Here is an 18,995-nt window from a genome sequence, read left to right as displayed (position 1 = left end):
CTGATGACCAGGTGGCGAATCGCATCTCTGCATGTCTGGCAGACATATCAGTGTGGATGACGGATCACCACCTCAAGCTGAACCTCGGCAAGACGGAGCTGCTCTTCCTCCCGGGAAGGACTGCCCGTTCCATGATCTCGCCATCACGGTTGACAACTCCATTGTGTCCTCCTCCCAGAGCGCCAAGAACCTTGGCGTGATCCTGGACAACACCCTGTCGTTCTCAACTAACATCAAGGCGGTGGCCCGTTCCTGTAGGTTCATGCTCTACAACATCCGCAGAGTACGACCCTGCCTCACACAGGAAGCGGAGCAGGTCCTAATCCAGGCACTTGTCATCTCCCGTCTGGATTACTGCAACTCGCTGTTGGCTGGGCTCCCTGCCTGTGCCATTAAACCCCTTCAACTCATCCAGAACGCCGCAGCCCGTCTGGTGTTCAACCTTCCCAAGTTCTCTCACGTCACCCCGCTCCTCCGTTCTCTCCACTGGCTTCCAGTTGAAGCTCGCATCCGCTACAAGACCATGGTGCTTGCCTACGGAGCTGTGAGGGGAACGGCACCTCAGTACCTCCAGGCTCTGATCAGGCCCTACACCCAAACAAGGGCACTGCGTTCATCCACCTCTGGCCTGCTCGCCTCCCTACCACTGAGGAAGTACAGCTCCCGCTCAGCCCAGTCAAAACTGTTCGCTGCCCTGGCCCCCCAATGGTGGAACAAACTCCCTCACGACGCCAGGACAGCGGAGTCAATCACCACCTTCCGGAGACACCTGAAACCCCACCTCTTTAAGGAATACCTAGGATAGGTTAAGTAATCCCTCTCACCCCACCCCCCCTAAGTTTTAGATGCACTATTGTAAGTGACTGTCCCACTGGATCTGGATGTCATAAGGTGAATGCACCAATTTGTAAGTCGCTCTGGATAAGAGCGTCTGCTAAATGACTTAAATGTAATGTAAAGGTCTTGAGAGGAAGTACTGGTGGCCCACTTTGAGGAAGGATGTGCAATTCTATGTTTCCTCCTGTTCGGTGTGCGCCCAGAGTAAGGCTCCTAGACACCTGCAAGAGGTAAATTACAACCTCTTCCCGTTCCACAACGGCCGTGGACCCATCTTTCGGTGGATTTTCTTACTGACCTCCCCCCCTCTCAGGGTAACACTACAATCCTGGTCGTTGTGGATCGGTTCTCTAAGTCCTGCCGTCTTATCCCATTGCCCGGTCTCCCTACGGCCCTACAGACTGCGGAAGCTCTTTTCACCCATGGCTTCCGGCACTACGGGGTGCCCGAGGATATAGTTTCTGATCGGGGCCCCCAATTTATCTCCCGTGTTTGGAGGGCATTTATGGAACGTCTGGGGGTCTCGGTCAGCCTGACCTCAGGGTATCACCCGGAGAGTAATGGTCAGGTGGAGAGAGTTAACCAGGAGGTGGGTAGGTTTCTGCGGTCGTATTGCCAGGACCGGCCAGGGGAGTGGGCGAGATATATTCCCTGGGCAGAAATAGCCCAGAATTCACTAAGCCACTCCTCTACCAACATGTCACCATTTGAGTGCGTGTTGGGGTACCAGCCGGTCCTGGCACCGTGGCATCAGAGCCAGACTGAGGCTCCTGCGGTGGAGGAGTGGGTACAGTGCTCTAAGGAGACCTGGAGGGCGGTCCAAGAGTCATTACGCCAAGCTAGTATAAGGCAGAAGAAGAGCGCTGACCGTCACCGCAGTGAGGCCCCCGTGTTTGCACCTGGGGACAGGGTCTGGCTCTCGACCCGAAACCTGCCTCTCCGCTTGCCCTGCCGGAAGCTGGGTCCGCAGTGTATAGGGCCATTTAAAGTCCTGAGGAGAATAAATGAGGTTTGTTATCGATTATTACTTCACTCGTATTATCGTATTAACCCCTCATTTCATGTGTCTCTTCTCAGGCCGGTGGTAGCTGGTCCCATGCAGGAAGATGAGGTACCGGAGGTTCCTCCGCCCCCTCTGGACATCGAGGGGTCCCCGGCGTACAAGATACGAGCTATTCTGGACTCGAGACGCCGGGTGAGAGGCTTGCAGTACCTCGTTGACTGGGAGGGGTACGGTCCGGAGGAGAGGTGCTGGGTTCCGGTGAGGGATATTCTAGACCCATCTATGTTGAGTGAATTCCATCGCCTCCGTCCGGATCGCCCAGCGCCTCGGCCTCCGGGTCGTCCCCGAGGCCGGCGTCAGCGCGCTGCGGGAGCTGCGCGTCAGGAGGGGGGTACTGTCACGAATATTACCGAAGGTGACTCCCCTTCTTGTTCGGGTGGCGCTCGGCGGTCGACGTCGCCGGTCTACTAGCTATCGCCGATCCGTTGTTCTGTGTTCGTTTAGTTTTGTCTAATTGGTAGCACCTGTTTCTAGTTTGGTTGTTAGGATAGGGTTATATATAGTCTGTTCAGCCCGCTTCTGTTTCGTGCGGGCTTGTTCTCCTGTTTCCTTGTTTGAGTGTGTTTTTGTTGGCATTTTGGGTTTCACGCTGTCCGTTTATATTTCTGTTCACTTGTGTTTCCACTTTTGTTCATGTTATGTTTCCAGGACATTAAAGCGTGTTGTTTTTCCCACATCCTTTGCTCTCTGCGCCTGACTCCACACCTCTTCACTCTTTTACTCTTAACAATCCCACCACAGTGTCTGATTTGAAATAGGCTTTACGGCGAAAGCACACCAAACGATTATGTTAGGTCAGCACCTAGTCAGAGAAAAACACAGCCATTTTTCCAGCCAAAGAGCGGTGTCACAAAAAGCAGAAATAGAGATACAATTAATCACTAACCTTTGATGATCTTCATCAGATGACACTCATAAGACTTCATGTTACACAATACATGTATGTTTTGTTCGATAAAGTTCATATTTATATCCAAAAATCTGAGTTTACATTGGCTTGTTAGGTTCAGTAGTTCCAAAACCTTCGGTGATTTTGCAGAGAGCCACATCAATTTACAGAAATACTCATCATAAATGTTGATGAAAATACAAGTGTTACACATGGAACTTTAGATAAACTTCTCCTTAATGCAACCGCTGTGTCAGATTTCAAAAAAGCTTTACCGAAAAAGCACACCATGTAATAATCTGAGTATAGTGCTGGGACAACAAAACAGCCAAACAGATATCTGCCATGTTGTGCAGTCAACAGAAGTCAGAAATAGTATTATATATATTCACTTACCTTTGATCTTCATCAGAATGCACTCCCAGGAATCCCAGTTCCACAATAAATGTTTAATTTGTTCGATAAAGCCCCTCATTTATGTCCAAATACCTCCCTTTTCTTGGCGCGTTTACTACACAATCCAAAATCACGATGCCCAGGCAAGTCCATGCAAAAGTTCAGACAAAGTTATATTACAGTTCGTAGAAACATGTCAAATGAAGTATAGAATCAATCTTTAGGATGTTTTTATCATATCTTCAATGTTCCAACCGGAGAATTCCTTTGTCTGTAGAAAAGCAATGGAACACAAGCTAACTATCACGTGAACGCGTGTGGTCAGCAAATGGCATTCTGCCACTTCACAGTAGAAGTGTCAAACAAGGTTCTAAAGACTGTTGACATCTAGTGGAAGCCTTAGGAAGTGCAGTATGACACCATAGATAATGTGGTTTCGATAGGGAATGAGTTGAAAAACTACAAACCTCACATTTCCCACTTCCTGGTTGGATTTTTTCTCAGGTTTTCACCTGCCATATGAGTTCTGTTATACTCACAGACATCATTCAAACAGTTTTAGAAACATCAGTGTTTTCTATCCAAATCTACCAATAATATGCATATATTAGCAACTGGGCATGCGTAGCAGGCGATTTACTCTGGGCACCTTATTCAGCCAAGCTACTCAATACTGCCCCCCAGTCCCAAAGAAGTTTATAGTATAATCCAGCAAAGCAGTCCTACCGGTTATGAAAGTAATAAGGCATGCTAGTGGGATACTACAGCCCAGCACAGGATGCTGGTGGCACTTAATTGGGGAAGATGGGCTCTTGGTAATGGTTGGAGTGGAATAAGTGGAATAGTATCAAGTACAACAACCATTTCCTGAGCCGATCGCCTGTAGTCCACAGAGAAATGTTGCGACTTCTTTGGGCGTTTTGAAGAATCTTCTCTGTCCACCATGGATGATTCTCATCATTGCAGGTTGAAGCAGTGCAAAGGGAATGGTCTTGGAGGTAAATTATCTTTACACCTGGTAGGAAGTCCTTCCTGCGTTTTACCATCCCGGGACTCATGTCTGGAAATAATTTAATTAACTCCCCATTGTATAGGATCAACCCCTTCTCTTTGAAATGTTTGGCCAAGAACTGAGAACTTTCTCTCTGTCCTGGTACTTCAGGAACTGGACAAGTAAGGGTTGTGGGTTCTGTTCAGGTGATGGGCGAGTGACCTGTGTGCCCGTTTGATGATCAGGGGCTCAGCAAAATGTTCTTTGCCCAGAAGGAAGGGGATAATGGCAGCAGCGAAATCAATGGGGTCCATCCCTTCACAGCCCTTGCGGAGGCCGATAATTCTAATGTCGCTTCGCCTACTGTAGTTTTCAAAATGGTCTACCTTATTCATCAGGGATTTGTTGTTTTTTGCGCAGTTTCTGTAATTTCGTCCCCATGCCCTCTAGCTTGTCCTCAGCACTGCCGATATGCTCTTCAGCCTCTTCCATTCGTGATCCCAGCTTGTTGATTGATGGAGCAGCTAATCTCAGCTGTTTTCAAGTTAAATTGTGTTGTGAGGGTGTTATTGCCTTCTGTGATCAGGATGGGGGCTAGCCTAGCTTCTTGCTGATGTGTAATGGTGCCATCTTTGGTTTCCCAGGAGGCTATTGTCAGAGATTCTTTCTCCGTTGTTTTTTGGTCTGTTTTAGTGCTTTTCTTGCCTTTTTCTGTCTTGTAGGCATATCACCAGTTATCAAGTTTTAGGATAAATTTGTTAAAGATTCATCGGGAATTCTCAGTCAAGCTTCTTCCTAGCTACTCTTCCTCATGTGTTCCCCCCAACAGAGGTGGAGTTATTAAATTACATTCCAAATTCTGTATCAAAAAGCAAAAAAATGGTAGTTCCAACTGATAACGTTTAATTCCCTGAAATGTCTGTAATGTCATGTTTCTTCTCGCATTATCGCCTTGTTATATTTTAAAAGTTCCGAATGTATTTTAAGTTTAACATTACAGTTATTCTCACTTGGAATATACTTTCCGAGGCTATCATCTATTTCTCATGCATGTACATCTCCTCAAACTATCAAATACATTAGCCATGTAAACACAAACCTCAACACAGAGCAGCAGAGCTGTCTGAGGTTGTGCATAGGTTGCTATTTAGCTGTAATTATGACATTTTCAGCTGACCTTTAAACTTGGCAATACTTTCATTGTGTCTCTGTTTGGAATACACTTGTCTTATAAATGTCTGTGTGCAGTACTCCAAAAACAGGGAATATTCAGAAAAACATTAAATCCACATGTCCGAGGCCTCATCACATCGAAACGACCAGTTCCTGCAAAGATGCTTGGAAATGCTAGCTGTCTCATGTGCAGCAGCTAAGATGGCGAGGAACCTCACGCGGTACAAAACAATATACACTGCTCAAAAAATAAAGGGAACACTAAAATAACACATCCTAGATCTGAATGAATTAAATATTCTTATTAAATACTTTTTTCTTTACATAGTTGAATGTGCTGACAACAAAATCACACAAATTATCAATGGAAATCAAATTTATCAACCCATGGAGGTCTGGATTTGGAGTCACACTCAAAATTAAAGTGGAAAACCACACTACAGGCTGATCCAACTTTGATGTAATGTCCTTAAAACAAGTCAAAATGAGTCTCAGAAGTGTGTGTGGCCTCCACGAGCCTGTATGACCTCCCTACAACACCTGGGCATGCTCTTGATGACTCCTGGACAGTCTGTGGTGCATGGAGTGAGACATGATGTCCCAGATGTGCTCAATTGGATTCAAGTCTGGGGAACGGGCGGGCCAGTACATAGCATCAATGCCTTCGTCTTGCAGAAAATGCTGACACACTCCAGCCACATGAGGTCTAGCATTATCTTGCATTAGGAGGAACCCAGGGCCAACCGCACCAGCATATGGTCTCACAGGGGGTCTGAGGATCTCATATCGGTACCTAATGGCAGTCAGGCTACCTCTGGCGATCACATGGAGGGCTGTGCGGCCCCCCAAAGAAATGCCACCCCACACCATGACTGACCCACCGCCAAACCGGTCATGCTGGAGGATGTTGCAGGCAGCAGAACATTCTACACGGCGTCTCCAGACTGTCACGTCTGTCACATGTGCTCAGTGTGAACCTGCTTTCATCTGTGAAGAGCACAGGGTGCCAGTGGCGAATTTGCCAATCTTGGTGTTCTCTGGCAAATGCCAAACGTCCCGCACGGTGTTGGGCTGTAAGCAAAACCCTCGCCTGTGGACGTCGGGCCCTCATACCACCCTCATGGAGTCTGTTTCTGACCGTTTGAGCAGACACATGCACATTTGTGGCCTGCTGGAGGTCATTTTGCAGGGCTCTGGCAGTGCTCCTACTGCTCCTCCTTGCACAAAGGCTGAGGTAGCAGTCCTGCTGCTGGGTTGTTGCCCTCCTACGGCCTCCTCCACGTCTCCTGATGTACTGGCCTGTCTCCTGGTAGCGCCTCCATGCTCTGGACACTACACTGACAGACACAGCAAACCTTCTTGCCACAACTTGTATTGATGTGCCATCCTGGATGAGCTGCACTACCTGAGCCACTTGTGTGGGCTGTAGACTCTGTCTCATGCTACCACTAGAGTGAAAGCACCGACAGCATTCAAAAGTGACCAAAACATCAGCCAGGAAGCATAGGAACTGAGAAGTGGTCTGTGGTCACCACCTGCAGAACCACTCCTTTTTTGGGGGTGTATTGCTAAATGCCTATTACCTGTTGTCTATTCCATTTGCACAACATTATATGCAATTTATTGTCAGTGTTGCTTCCTAAGTGGACAGTTTGATTTCACAGAAGTGTGATTGACTTGTGGTGTTTAAGTGTTCCCTTTATTTTTTTGAGCAGTGTATTTTGGAATTTTCTCTGTTTAAATGTTTTTTTTTTATCTGCAACTGGACATGGACATTGATAAGATACACTTTTTTCACCAAATCGAGAATGAACAAAGTATCGCCAAGACCAGGTTAGTTGAAAAATTATATGGTGGTGTTTTACTTTAGCCAAGCCATAATGTTGACTTTAGAGTCATCACAAAACGGCGTTACAAGTCGTAACTACAAGAATGTGCACCCTACCTTCTCTTGTGTCTGCTTCAATACGACCGCTCTCTCCTTCAAAATGTGGAGCCATTTGGAAAGGTGGAAGAGAAATGACACTTCTGGAAGATTTTGTCATTTGCACCTTCTGTATAGGCTAGCTGCATAACTCTTGACATTAATACATTTTTATTCAACACAAAACAATTAAAATTGCTAAAATAAATGTTTATACATCAATTCTTATTGCCCCAGCTAGCACATAATGTTCTGAGAACCATATGCTTCTTAGTGCTTGGTGATAGTGTGGTGCTCCTATAATTATTTTGCATACAACCTTCCCCACACTTTCTGGGAATGGTGCAGGATATTTGCTTGGCTTTGGAACATTCTCAGCACATTTAAGGAACCTGACAAACAAACTTTATTTTCTTGATATTTTATTAATAGTATAAGTCATTTAGCAGATGCATTTACCCTAAGCGACCTACACTCATGCTTTCATTCATTTTATGTATGGTTGGTCCTGGGAATCAAACCCACTACCCTGGCATTAGAAGTGCTATGCGCTACCAACTGAGCTACAAATCAACATACTACTTATTACTTTAACATAACCTTTCCTGAAATGTCAAACATTAAATGTTGGTAATGTTCTAGGAATATTCTCCAACCTGTTTGACATTGGGAATATTCTCAAATAGTTTAGAGAATATTAAGAAAAACAATTCTTCTGTGGGAATTTTAGTACTTCAGCATAACATTTTCTACAGGTTTCCTCATGGTTCTATTTAAAGTCATGTTCTCAAATTGTTCCAAGAATGTTAAGAAACAACATTCCATAAAAAAAACACAAAACTTTAGTAATGTTCATAGAATATTCTAAGAATGTGATTTAAAAACATATATATTCCATTCTCAGCAGCAACAACTCTCTATCCTCTATCTTGTTAAGTGTGTTCAGGCGTGTTGGCCAATTAGTGGGGATCGGCCAACACACCTGAACACACTTAACAAGATAGATTAGAGTTTTGTTGCTGCTGAGATTGGAATATATATATATATATCTCTGATCTTAATGAGTGCTTGTTTCCTTTGAAATAGGGTCTGTTTGAATAGACTAAAAGGAACAGCCTTTGATGCGTAAAAAAAACCGTCATCTTGGTGACTTAGTGGACTTATTCCAATGATCGAGAACAAAAGATTATAGGTTTGGATCTCACTGATACTGTGTTACAATAAAAAATAAATGTGTTTGCACAATTAATGCCTAAGGAAATACATTTCCATGTGTCTTATGTGCTTGGTGTTCAAAAAAGCTAACCCAAAAAAGCTAGTAGTGTTGTTAAAAGTCGTATTGAAACATTCAGTGAACGTTTTAAGGAAGTTAATTAAAACCCTCCAGTTAACCTATGATTTCCATTATCAGAGCTGTAATAAAACCTCCCAGGAAAACATTCATGGAACCTGGGTAAAACGTTCTCAGAACCTCCCTGCAACCTAAAACTAAACGTTCCCAGAACAGGCGAAATTGTCACTTCTGTTCTCAGATATTTTTTTTTTTTAAACGTTCAGTTTTACCGGTCAGAAAACGTATGGCTTCATCTCCACAACCAATGTGAAACCAAAAACATGCATTCCCACAACTTCCAAGAAATCAAATGTGCTAGCTGGGGCATGTCATTAGCCTACTGTGTAACAGCTTCAAATTGATTGCTGGTACCCGACTGCCCTTTTAGCATTTCATATTTTAAATTTCATATGAAAAACTCTCCCAAGGATTTGATAGTGTATTGCCCTGTAAGCCTACAAGTGTAAATGCAATGCTTGCCGATGCAATGGGAATTGACCCTGTTAGCATTGTTCACAACAGTCCAAAGGTATGTACACAACTGCGCTCCGTTTATGAGTTTATGAGTTCATTCACTTCATGACTGAAACTCACACACAATATTCGTGGGAAAGTCATTTTTACAGTAAGCACAAAAAGTGTTGCAGGCTATAATGTAACAACACACAGTTTACTGATTTGTACAGCCATTTACTGAAACCTACTTAAGGAACACGCCAAAAACACAATTAGTGCTGAAATAACAGTCTCACAGAGAAGACGTGACAGGAACAGAATAATAATGGCCCCTTTGTTTCCTCTGTGTACGTGCTAATTTCTTCACGTCCGACCCTTTGCCATGGTGTCTTGGTCGAAATTGCGGATCCTGTTCTTGATGTGGCTTAATTTAGCTTTCAGATAGTCACATCGTTCCTTCTTCTCCAGGAAGGCAGGGTCCTGTGAAGTCACACAAACACACATTGTTTTGACTGCAGCTCTATCACTCCACAGCTTTCCCTCATAGCCCCAGATTTTGTTTGATGTATATGTGGTAAATTACCATTTCCACAGGCCCCATTTCAAAGTGGCAGCAATATTATTCGCATGAATGGGCAGTTTTATTGAAAAAGATAATACTACCTGGGTGTTTACACAACAGTAACAATTCTAATAAATCTCAGTTGAATGTGAAAATGATTGCTGAATGATTTTTGGAATTGTCTCAGCGTGAGCGAGGAAACGTGAGAGGAATGTTAGGGACCTCTGCCCATCACTTACACTCTTTTTTTGCTCGTACTTCTTCAAAATCCGCTGGATTGTTTTCTGCTCCTACAGACAGAACAAACACCCACAATTCAATTGGTTAAAAGGATGGCAGATATTTATGTTTAAAAATAGTATCATCCAGACATGCTATTTTTAATGGAAACCTTTGTTCAGAACATATCTCTTATTTATCAGTGGCCGTGACAGTGAGATAACAAAAATGCGACTTATACTGAGAAGTGCAGTTACACTTCCAGACAGAGGAAAGTTATCGTGGTGTATCCTATCATAGTGAGATCGAGAAAAAAACACCAAGCCTCAGGCCCAGATTTAAAGTGGCAGATGAAATCACTCACCTCATGACTGTTGCCATCTTTGAGGAGTTTACCCATCATGGCATCCAGCTCTCTGAACTTCACGAGGGTCTCACTGATTTCTTTGTGAAGGTCCTTGTACTCCTGATACTGGTCATTGAAGACAGCTTTGTATTTCTCCCTATCCTCCAAAGAGGAGATTTCTAGATACTTCCTTAAGGAATAAGACAAGACACAAGACTATGATAGATTACCTACCATACCATTATTACACCAAGCTTAATACATTTACACAAAATACGAGTACTCTGTCATTTTAAAAGTCACTAATGACATTGAGTCTGTCTCTCCATATGCACCTCAGCTTAAGTGAGAGCCGGTCATCCTTGCTCAAAATCTGTCTCAGGATATTAGGCATAGGTCCTCTCACTCACATGACATAATCGGCGATGACTCTGGGCTTCTGGGCGTACCCTGTGGGGATGGCTCTGTTCCGGCTGCCTGGCTCCTCTTGCTGAAAGTCTGTGACGTGGAGGAGTTTGGTTGCCCTCATTGAGCTGTCCATCTCATCCTCAAATACAATCCTCTTGGTCTGCCGATTGGGAGATTTGGTCTGGGCCACAGGGATGGGCCTCAGATTCTCCTGAAGCCAAAGTTGAAGCATAAGGTATCATTCAGCAACTCAGAGTATATTAGCTACCAGAGCATCCAATGACACATGTACACTGTGCTGAAAGAGCGAAATAGCGAAAGCAACCTGTCTCATTCTTACGCGATCACTCTACAGTAGGGATGGGCAACTGGCAGGCCCGAGGATTTAAAAAAAAGGAATTCAGTCGGGGTTACAGTTGAGAGTTAGAATAGTACAATACAAAAGGTTAAATTGCGAAATGTTGTAGCGCATCAGCAGTTTTTCTCTTGTTATGTCAGTCACTGACTGACAGTCACTCAATTAGCCATGTCAGCTAACATTTTTAGATTGGTAAATTAGTGTAGCCAGCTATCTAAACTAGTAATAATTATGGTTGAATAACTGACCGGTGGACCCACATTGATTTTGTTAGTCACTCTCATTCAGATTATATCATATTAAAAACTGTGAGAGAAAGAATCTCCACCACAGGAGGTTGGTGGCACCTTAATTGGGGATAAAGGGCTTGTGGTAATGACTGGAGTGGAATCAGTGGAATGGTATCAAATACATCAAACACATGGTTTGATGCCATTCCATTTGCTCCGTTCCAGCCATTATTATGAGCCATCCTCCCCTCAGCAGCCTCCTATAATCTCCACCCAGTGGCAAAATGTGTAGAATTGCAGGAAACTAGCTGTTAACTGCACATGTGGGTACTCAGACCCTCGAGCCACTTCGACCCTTCATGATGAGTTGAGATTTTTTTTGTGGCCCCCACCCCCATCCCTGCTTTACAGTAACTGCAGCTGTGTGAAGTTATGTACAGTATGTGACTGTATGACATTGTTCAGCTTGACATTGTTCAGCTTATCTAAATAAATAATTTTAACGGTCCAGAGATGCAACACGTATGGTAGAGAATCATATTGTTCCTATATGTTGTCTTCAGTTGGCTTATTTGGTTACATTAGCTCAGCTGAATGATGCAATCGCTGTTTTCGCTCCTCACCTTCCGCCCTTGCTTATCTTATTAATGCATTCTCTGTTGTTCTTTACCTATAGTTGGTTGCTGCGAGAACTGATAAGATGGACTATTTAAAAACAGTAATAAACTTGGGCTGTAACAGCCAGCTGCACTGCTATATGAAACAATGGTGTCCCCATACGTATCCACATGAGTAGTTTCACTACTGTTGTTTTGAAACCCAAGTCATTGTTGGCACATTCCCAGTAGTAACGGTACATTCCGTGACCTCTAAGTGCTGATTAATCTGACACCATTCCCACAACTTCCAGATGCCAATGGGCAAGAGTCAGGTTCCTGCTGTAATAAGTGCCATACCTCAGTCAGAGGAAAGGGCAATGTAGAGTGTCAAATTAGATTAATACACTAGACATTAGATTAATACACTAAATGTACCTCACTTGAATGGTGAGATGCTAAATGACAACTCCAAAAAATAAAATAAAAAGATGATAAAGGATTAGTGAACACTGGGATTTAAAAACAAATCCAACCACCCACCTGGTTCTCAAAGAACTCCATCTCCCTGCGGGTGGCCTCGTGCCTCCACATCTTCAGACACACCAGGAAGCTGATGAGGTACATCAGCATGTTGATGAAGATGAAAGCCGTGCCAGCCATCTGGCCTCCGTCCACCCGACACAGGCTGGACATTATTGGGTTAATACCTATAGTCATGTAACACAAACCCCCACGGTTGAGGTCATTCAGGTACACGATACCAGCAGCCATGTAGAGGAGGAACAGGGCGACGTTGATGACGCCTTCAGTGAGAGGCCACCAGGGTGAGTCCAGGAGGATGGTACGGTAGTACATAGTCAGCCCTATTACCAGTAGGAGGATGGTTACAATCCACGCCACCCCAACCACCGCTATCACGAATAGAGTCATAGGTCCATTATAGGACTTCCCCGATGTGCCATATCCATTGTTGTATGCACCATTGTACAGTCCATAGGAGTTCGACCACTCACTGTCCTTATGGATGTAGGCACAGACACAGGCAAGGACCATACCGCCAAAGAGAAGTTCAAACCCAGCCAGGAGTCTCAGTAACCCAGGCCATGATTTCATATAAGAGTACTTCAGCTTGTAGACCTCCACCTTCTCAGCATAGTACTCAGCTGGATGGATACTGGTCAGCTCTGATTCCCCTGGAAGATAATGGAGTAGGTCATTATCTATAGGAACGTCCCTCAACAAGGGCCTATGGGAACTCTTGCTGGAGGTCCCCAGTGAGTCCTGAGTGTCCCAGTACCTCCTCTCCAGTATGGGACTGACAGGTGGACTCACCCTGGTCCCATTGGGCACAATCTTGACCCCTGCGGAGCCCAGGTCAGAGTCAGCATCCCCATTGCTCCATTTCTGGAGAATACTGCCCCACGATTGGGGCAGGAGAGTTCTCAACCTGTCCTTAAGGGTCCCCTCGTCCCCACCACTCCCCACTCCTTGTACATATGGGGGAGTGCTGGATGAGTGGGCAGTGGAGTTTGCGTCATCTGAAAGGTCGTCATCTAAGGCCCTCTGAGGTGTTAGCTCTAGCGGGGCGTTGTTCAAGGAGTTTTTCTGCAAAGAGGAGTTCCCATCCACACTCTCCGGGTCTCCTCTCTTGAATATCTTATTCCAGCTTTTCATACTACGGGCTGATATACAGTAAGGGGGCTCTGGGTTTAGTTAATCATTGAGGATGGAAGAAAGATACCATTTCTTGTCATAGAGGAACTGTGTGAATCAAAGAGGATCACAAACACAACAAGGTTAGTCCTATTGTAATAAGGATTTAGCATTTTTGAATACGTGTGCTGTGTATTTTTTTGCTTGTAATAATGGTTGATATTGAAAAACTTTTCAACCAATTAATCCTATATGACATCATTTTCTACTCACTCCCCTTTATGCTGTAGCACAGATAAGTTATATGTCAGCTGTAAATAGTGCTCCCTAAGAATATTTGATCTTAAGAAAGAAAATGACCATGGTGGAATGTTTGTAACACTTTTTTTTCTTTACAGCATTAGGAAAGCAGCATACAATAGCTTCTCACAGGATTCTGAGGAAAACTCATTTATCACATTGTACAGTCAGTCGCTCACAACTCAAAAAAGGAGAAAACCAAATTGCTTTCTGGTCCAGACCCTGCATTTTTACAGTTGGCTACTCAACACACAAGACAGAAGAGACTTAAAACTGACCTTTGGCTCCTTCACAAATGTACACTTAGGCTTAACGTCTACACAAATGATCAACTTATAACTGTCAACATAAAGTCTTAAATAAATCCCTTGAGGATTTTCTTTACAGTGAAAATCGGATTTATATATCATAATGTAGAAGTTAAAAATCTCCTTTAAAATGTAGGCAGCTTACCTTGTTGTGGCTAAGGGCAAGCTCCACACTGGCCAGTTATGAGTTTAGCAGTCATTTGAGTGCTGTGAGGCAAAAACCCTTCTCAAAATGGATGCCTATACAGCAGGCCCAGCCAAACCTTCTTAGGTGACTCAGTTTTGTTATTGCAGGCTGTTGAGCTGAGAGGGAAGCAGAGCTTAAACATTAAACCTGAACAGCCTTCTGTTAATGCTGCTGATTGGCTGGGACCGCTAGGCTAATTTCTGTGGGAGAACAGCTATAAATATTTACATTCAAAAGCTAGAGCTTCCCAAACTTCTCTGACGCTCAGTGTATTTTACTTCAACAGGTGTTTGAATGTGTTTAAGAAGAGAACAGACGTCACATTTCCCTATGAAAGAGTTACGTTTATTCTGAAAAGGTTATCTCTGGTAATACAAAATACATGCTAAACATTTATCAGGGGCATCCCCTCAGTTTGATATCAATCAAATGGTATTAATCACATTACAACCACTATCTAAGATCTACAAAATAGCTTATCTATAATTATATTCTATTATCATAACCTAAACAGAGCCAAGTCTGGCACTAGAGGGCACCATTCTCCAGTTCTGAGAGCACAACCCCAGCAGCCATGTTCCTGCCTCTCTTGCCTCTGTTTCCTCAGTCATGTACTGTATAAAAAGGCTTTTGACTTTCTCCTTCTGATATGAACATGGCTGGACAACAGGTCTGTCTTTACTCACTTTCAGTTTTGTCAGGTTCAGTGCCGAGCCTGAATCCCTCCGTGCCTCGATCCAAACCAGCAGCTCGCAAGACCTCACCTGTAGTGAGGAGTTTCCCTCCAGGGTTGGAATGATTTAGGAATTGCTGATGCTGAGCGAACTAGATTTTGCTTCCCCTTGAATGCCTAGACTGATATAGAAAGTAAGGCATGGCGTTTGGGCCTCATGCTTGCCTCTGTGTCTATGTTCTTCAGAATCTGCCGTGACTGTGACATTCGTCAAAACAATGGCCAGCGCCACCTGTATTGAGCCACCCATCAGTCAATCAATCCGATTCCACCCTGCACCACTCAGAGGTTGATGTTTACATTCCACACCATTTCTGTATGGAATAAGATTTTTTTTTTAAGTAATGATATCAAGATATTATCGTCTTCTCTCAACAATTCACATAGAGCAACTCCATTCCGTTGCACCTCACTGACACTCTAACTGACACTATCATGAGTGTGGATATGAGAGTGCGTTGCACAATGACATTGTTTTATCATCCAGCTAGGTTTTCCTCCATGGTCAACGGTATTGTACAATATTAAGAATGTACCCTAAGCTCACTCGACAGCTAGCATGAAATGTCACGAGTGGAGCCACCTTCTGGGTAGCTCAAACCGTTGGAATGTTGTCAAGGAGCGTGGTCGCGTGTGATAGCAAAGCAGAGGTCCCGAGTTTGAGCCAGGTATGAGCCGAATATTGCGGGGAAGTGGCACTCGTTAAGCAAAGCAACGAGTTTGTTCCATGTGCACATTTATATGGGGAGACCCCCTCACATGCAACCTCCTACCCCCTCAGTGAGCACTGTATTCCCCCCACGGTCTTACCCAGCCTCAAGCCACCTCATCTAGTCCTGTCCTCTGCTGTTCAGTTGGGAACACAGACATTGAATGCATATAATAGATATGAATCTCTTTTCCAGGTGGCAGTGGATCGTGTCTGTTATGTACATTGTACTTCTAGTCAGCTGCTGTTGATGTTGTGTTTTTGAGAAAGGTGAAGGTCACTTGTTCAGTTGAGAACAATGTTGAGAGCATTGCAGATAGAAATGTAACGTAGATAGAGAATGAACAGCTGGGAACTCTATTCCACATGACAGAGGATCAGATCTGTTCGTTACATTACGTTTCTCTGTAACTGATATTATGTTTTTGCTCTAAGTGACTTCCCTTGTTTATTAAACGGTATTGGTATCTCTGACTTTGATCACCGAGTAGAGGTTGTTGTAAGGGATGACAAAACACCAATTCAGATGGCTGCGGAGTGATGCAAGTGTTCGATATTACTGTAAATGGACAATGAACAATATGCAACATTTTAAAATTGTGAGATTTGATCATGGATCTGAATCACTGGCCTTGGTTGGTGCGATTGTGCCAGATGGAGGACATGTCCAACAAACATGCACACACAACTTCATGGCTCCGGCCCTGACGCATGGCTCATGGCACGGGAAATGGGCCTCTCCCTCTTCACAGCGAAAGGAAGCAGAGGAGCCACGGCAGCCTGCCACAGACGAGCTCATTTGTAGCATTTCATCCTGTTTCCCTCAGACCTTCTAGTGACCAGGATGATGGATACAGGAATGGGAGACGCTCGCTCAAAGAAATATCTCCACAGGAAGCCCCCTATACTTCTCCTCCTCCTCCGAGTCACCACTGTCCGTCGAAAAAAAGACAGAAAATATATAGATAAATTCCTATCCTCTTTGATATCGTCAAATAAAATTGTATTTGTCACATACACATGGTTAGCAGATGTTAATGCGAGTGTAGCGAAATGCTTGTGCTTCTAGTTCCGACAATGCAGTAATAACCAACAAGTAATCTAGCTAACAATTCCAAAACTACTACCTTAGACACAAGTGTAAGGGGATAAAGAATATGTACATAAAGCTATATGAATGAGTGATGGTACAGACTGGCATAGGCAAGATACAGTAGATGGTATTGAGTGCAGTATATACATATGAGTATGTAAACAAAGTGGCATAGTTAAAGTGGCTAGCGATACATGTATTACATAAAGATGCAGTAGATGATATAGGGTACAGTATATACATATACATATGAGATTAATAATGTAGGGTATGTAACATTATATTAGGTAGCATTGTTTGAAGTGGGTAGTGATATATTTTACATTTCCCATCAATTCCCATTATTCAAGTGGCTGGAGTTGAGTTGGCAGCAGAGTTGAGTTGGCAGCAGCCACTCAATGTTAGTGGTGGCTGTTTAACAGTCTGATGGCCTTGAGATAGAAGCTGTTTTTCAGTCTCTCGGTCCCAGCTTTGATGCACCTGTACTGACCTCGCCTTCTGGATGATAGTGGGGTGAACAGGCAATGGCTCGGGTGGTTGTTGTCCTTGATGATCTTTATGGCCTTCCTGTGACATCGGGTGGTGTAGGTGTCCTGGAGGGCACGTAGCTGGCCCCCGGAGATGCGTTGTGCAGACCTCACTACCCTCTGGAGAGCCTTACGGTTGTGGGCGGAGCAGTTGCCGTACCAGGCGGTGATACAGCCCGACAGGATGCTCTCGATTGTGCATCTGTAGAAGTTTGTGAGTGCTTTAGGTGACAAGCCAAATTTCTTCAGCCTCCTGAGGTTGAAGAGGCGCTGCTGCGCCTTCTTCACGATGCTGTCTGTGTGGGTGGACCAATTCAGTTTGTCTGTGATGTGTACGCCGAGGAACTTACTACCCTCTCCACTACTGTTCCATCGATGTGGATAGGGGGGTGTTCCCTCTGCTGTTTCCTGAAGTCCACAATCATCTCCTTAGTTTTGTTGATGTTGAGTGTGAGGTTATTTTCCTGATACCACACTCCGAGGGTGTGTATGCCCAACCACGTTAGTGGAAGGTGATTGGAGGAGTATTAGCATATTGCAGCTGGTAGTAGCCTCCAGGGCAGACAGGGAGTGGCAGTGGGCACATAATTCAATAAATTACTTCCTATGCCAGGGCTGATGTCCCAAACTGGCCTTTTCACACTTCAAGGCCTCTGTGAGTGTTGCATAATACCGAGGGGGGAGTGGCCACACATATTGGGGGGAAAAAAGGTGTGTCATGACCTCCCCCATGATTGGTCACACTGTATATAATTAGCGTCAGGGGATTGTTTTATACATGTAAACATAAGCCGGGCCTGTACATTAATGGGTGTGCCTGTCCATTTGTGACGACACCTCATAGTTCACCTTAGAATGGGGCCTAAGCAGCCAGATATCCCCTGGAGGACTGTGTTTATGTTTCAATACAGACTCTGGTAATGTTTCAGGACATTCCCCTCCACAGGATTTATTTACAGGAGGAGCACACGTTTCTATGGCTGACACAGCACCATTCTGGCTCTCTGTCGGCACTTGGCACAGCATGTTCCAGTTTCTCTGCTCCTGGGGGCTCCACTCAAAAACAAATGTGCTCATGAGAGGATGGAGGAAACTGTCAAATATGGATTTACAGAACTGATGCCAAACACACATTCAGTTACAATTACTACATGAAATGTGTTATGATGATACCTTATTCTATCAAAAGGGAGTCTGAGGTGCAGTATGTACTGTGGGTGTGGTTGTAGAGGTAGTGAGGGTGATAAGTACCACACACTTGTTTAACTTAGAAGTATTTACAGTACTATTTGCACTGTCAAATACTTTTCCTTCAAAATATTAGTTATCCCAATGTTTGTCAAAAATTGGAGAGCAAAATCATCTCATTGGGGTACAACTGTTACCTGCAAATGAAAGAACAACATACTGTATACAGAGCACATACTATCCCCGATTGCCATCCATTAAAGCTGGTTCTACAAATGCATTATGTGGCAGTGTACACATAATAATGGTATACTTCACTTTTCGAGTTTTCATCCTGTTTTAACCCAGTTTAAACATTTTCAGATGCCAGCCTTTGAGCCTTTGGGGCGGCAGGGTAGCCTAGTGGTTAGAGCATTGGACTAGTAACCGAAAGGTTGCAAGTTCAAATACCCGAGCTGACAAGGTACAAAATCTGTCGTTCTGCCCCTGAACAGGCAGTTAACCCACTGTTCC

At 44.2% G+C, this 18,995-nt stretch overlaps 1 protein-coding gene across 1 annotated transcript; it reads right to left on the bottom strand.

Moving 5' to 3' along the window:
* Positions 1-9,153: 9,153 nt before the first annotated feature.
* LOC124017579 (MARVEL domain-containing protein 2-like) lies at positions 9,154-14,348 on the bottom strand. Its single transcript, XM_046332780.1, has 6 exons — positions 14,191-14,348; positions 12,325-13,545; positions 10,600-10,808; positions 10,208-10,379; positions 9,864-9,914; positions 9,154-9,542 (listed from the first exon to the last, which is right to left on the bottom strand). The coding sequence occupies exons 2-6, from the start codon at positions 13,456-13,458 to the stop codon at positions 9,426-9,428; spliced, it is 1,683 nt and encodes a 560-aa protein (XP_046188736.1). The 5' UTR covers positions 13,459-13,545; positions 14,191-14,348; the 3' UTR covers positions 9,154-9,425.
* Between the last annotated feature and the right edge of the window lie 4,647 nt (positions 14,349-18,995).

The sequence above is a fragment of the Oncorhynchus gorbuscha genome, unplaced genomic scaffold, assembly GCF_021184085.1.
Source record: "Oncorhynchus gorbuscha isolate QuinsamMale2020 ecotype Even-year unplaced genomic scaffold, OgorEven_v1.0 Un_scaffold_28:::fragment_2:::debris, whole genome shotgun sequence".
Taxonomy (NCBI): Eukaryota; Metazoa; Chordata; class Actinopteri; order Salmoniformes; family Salmonidae; genus Oncorhynchus; species Oncorhynchus gorbuscha.
The sequence above is the reverse complement of the archived record's forward strand: the minus strand, read 5'-3'. Positions and strand labels throughout refer to the sequence as shown.

What these genes read in the sequence shown, in the direction of transcription:
- LOC124017579 (XM_046332780.1), bottom strand. Translation starts at nt 13,458, where the DNA reads ATGAAAAGCTGGAATAAGATATTCAAGAGAGGAGACCCGGAGAGTGTG. An exon ending in TGGAGTTCTTTGAGAACCAG is followed by an intron (nt 10,809 to 12,324) that starts GTGGGTGGTTGG and finishes CTTTGGCTTCAG; the next exon opens with GAGAATCTGAGGCCCATCCC. An exon ending in GTCATCGCCGATTATGTCAT is followed by an intron (nt 10,380 to 10,599) that starts GTGAGTGAGAGG and finishes TTATTCCTTAAG; the next exon opens with GAAGTATCTAGAAATCTCCT.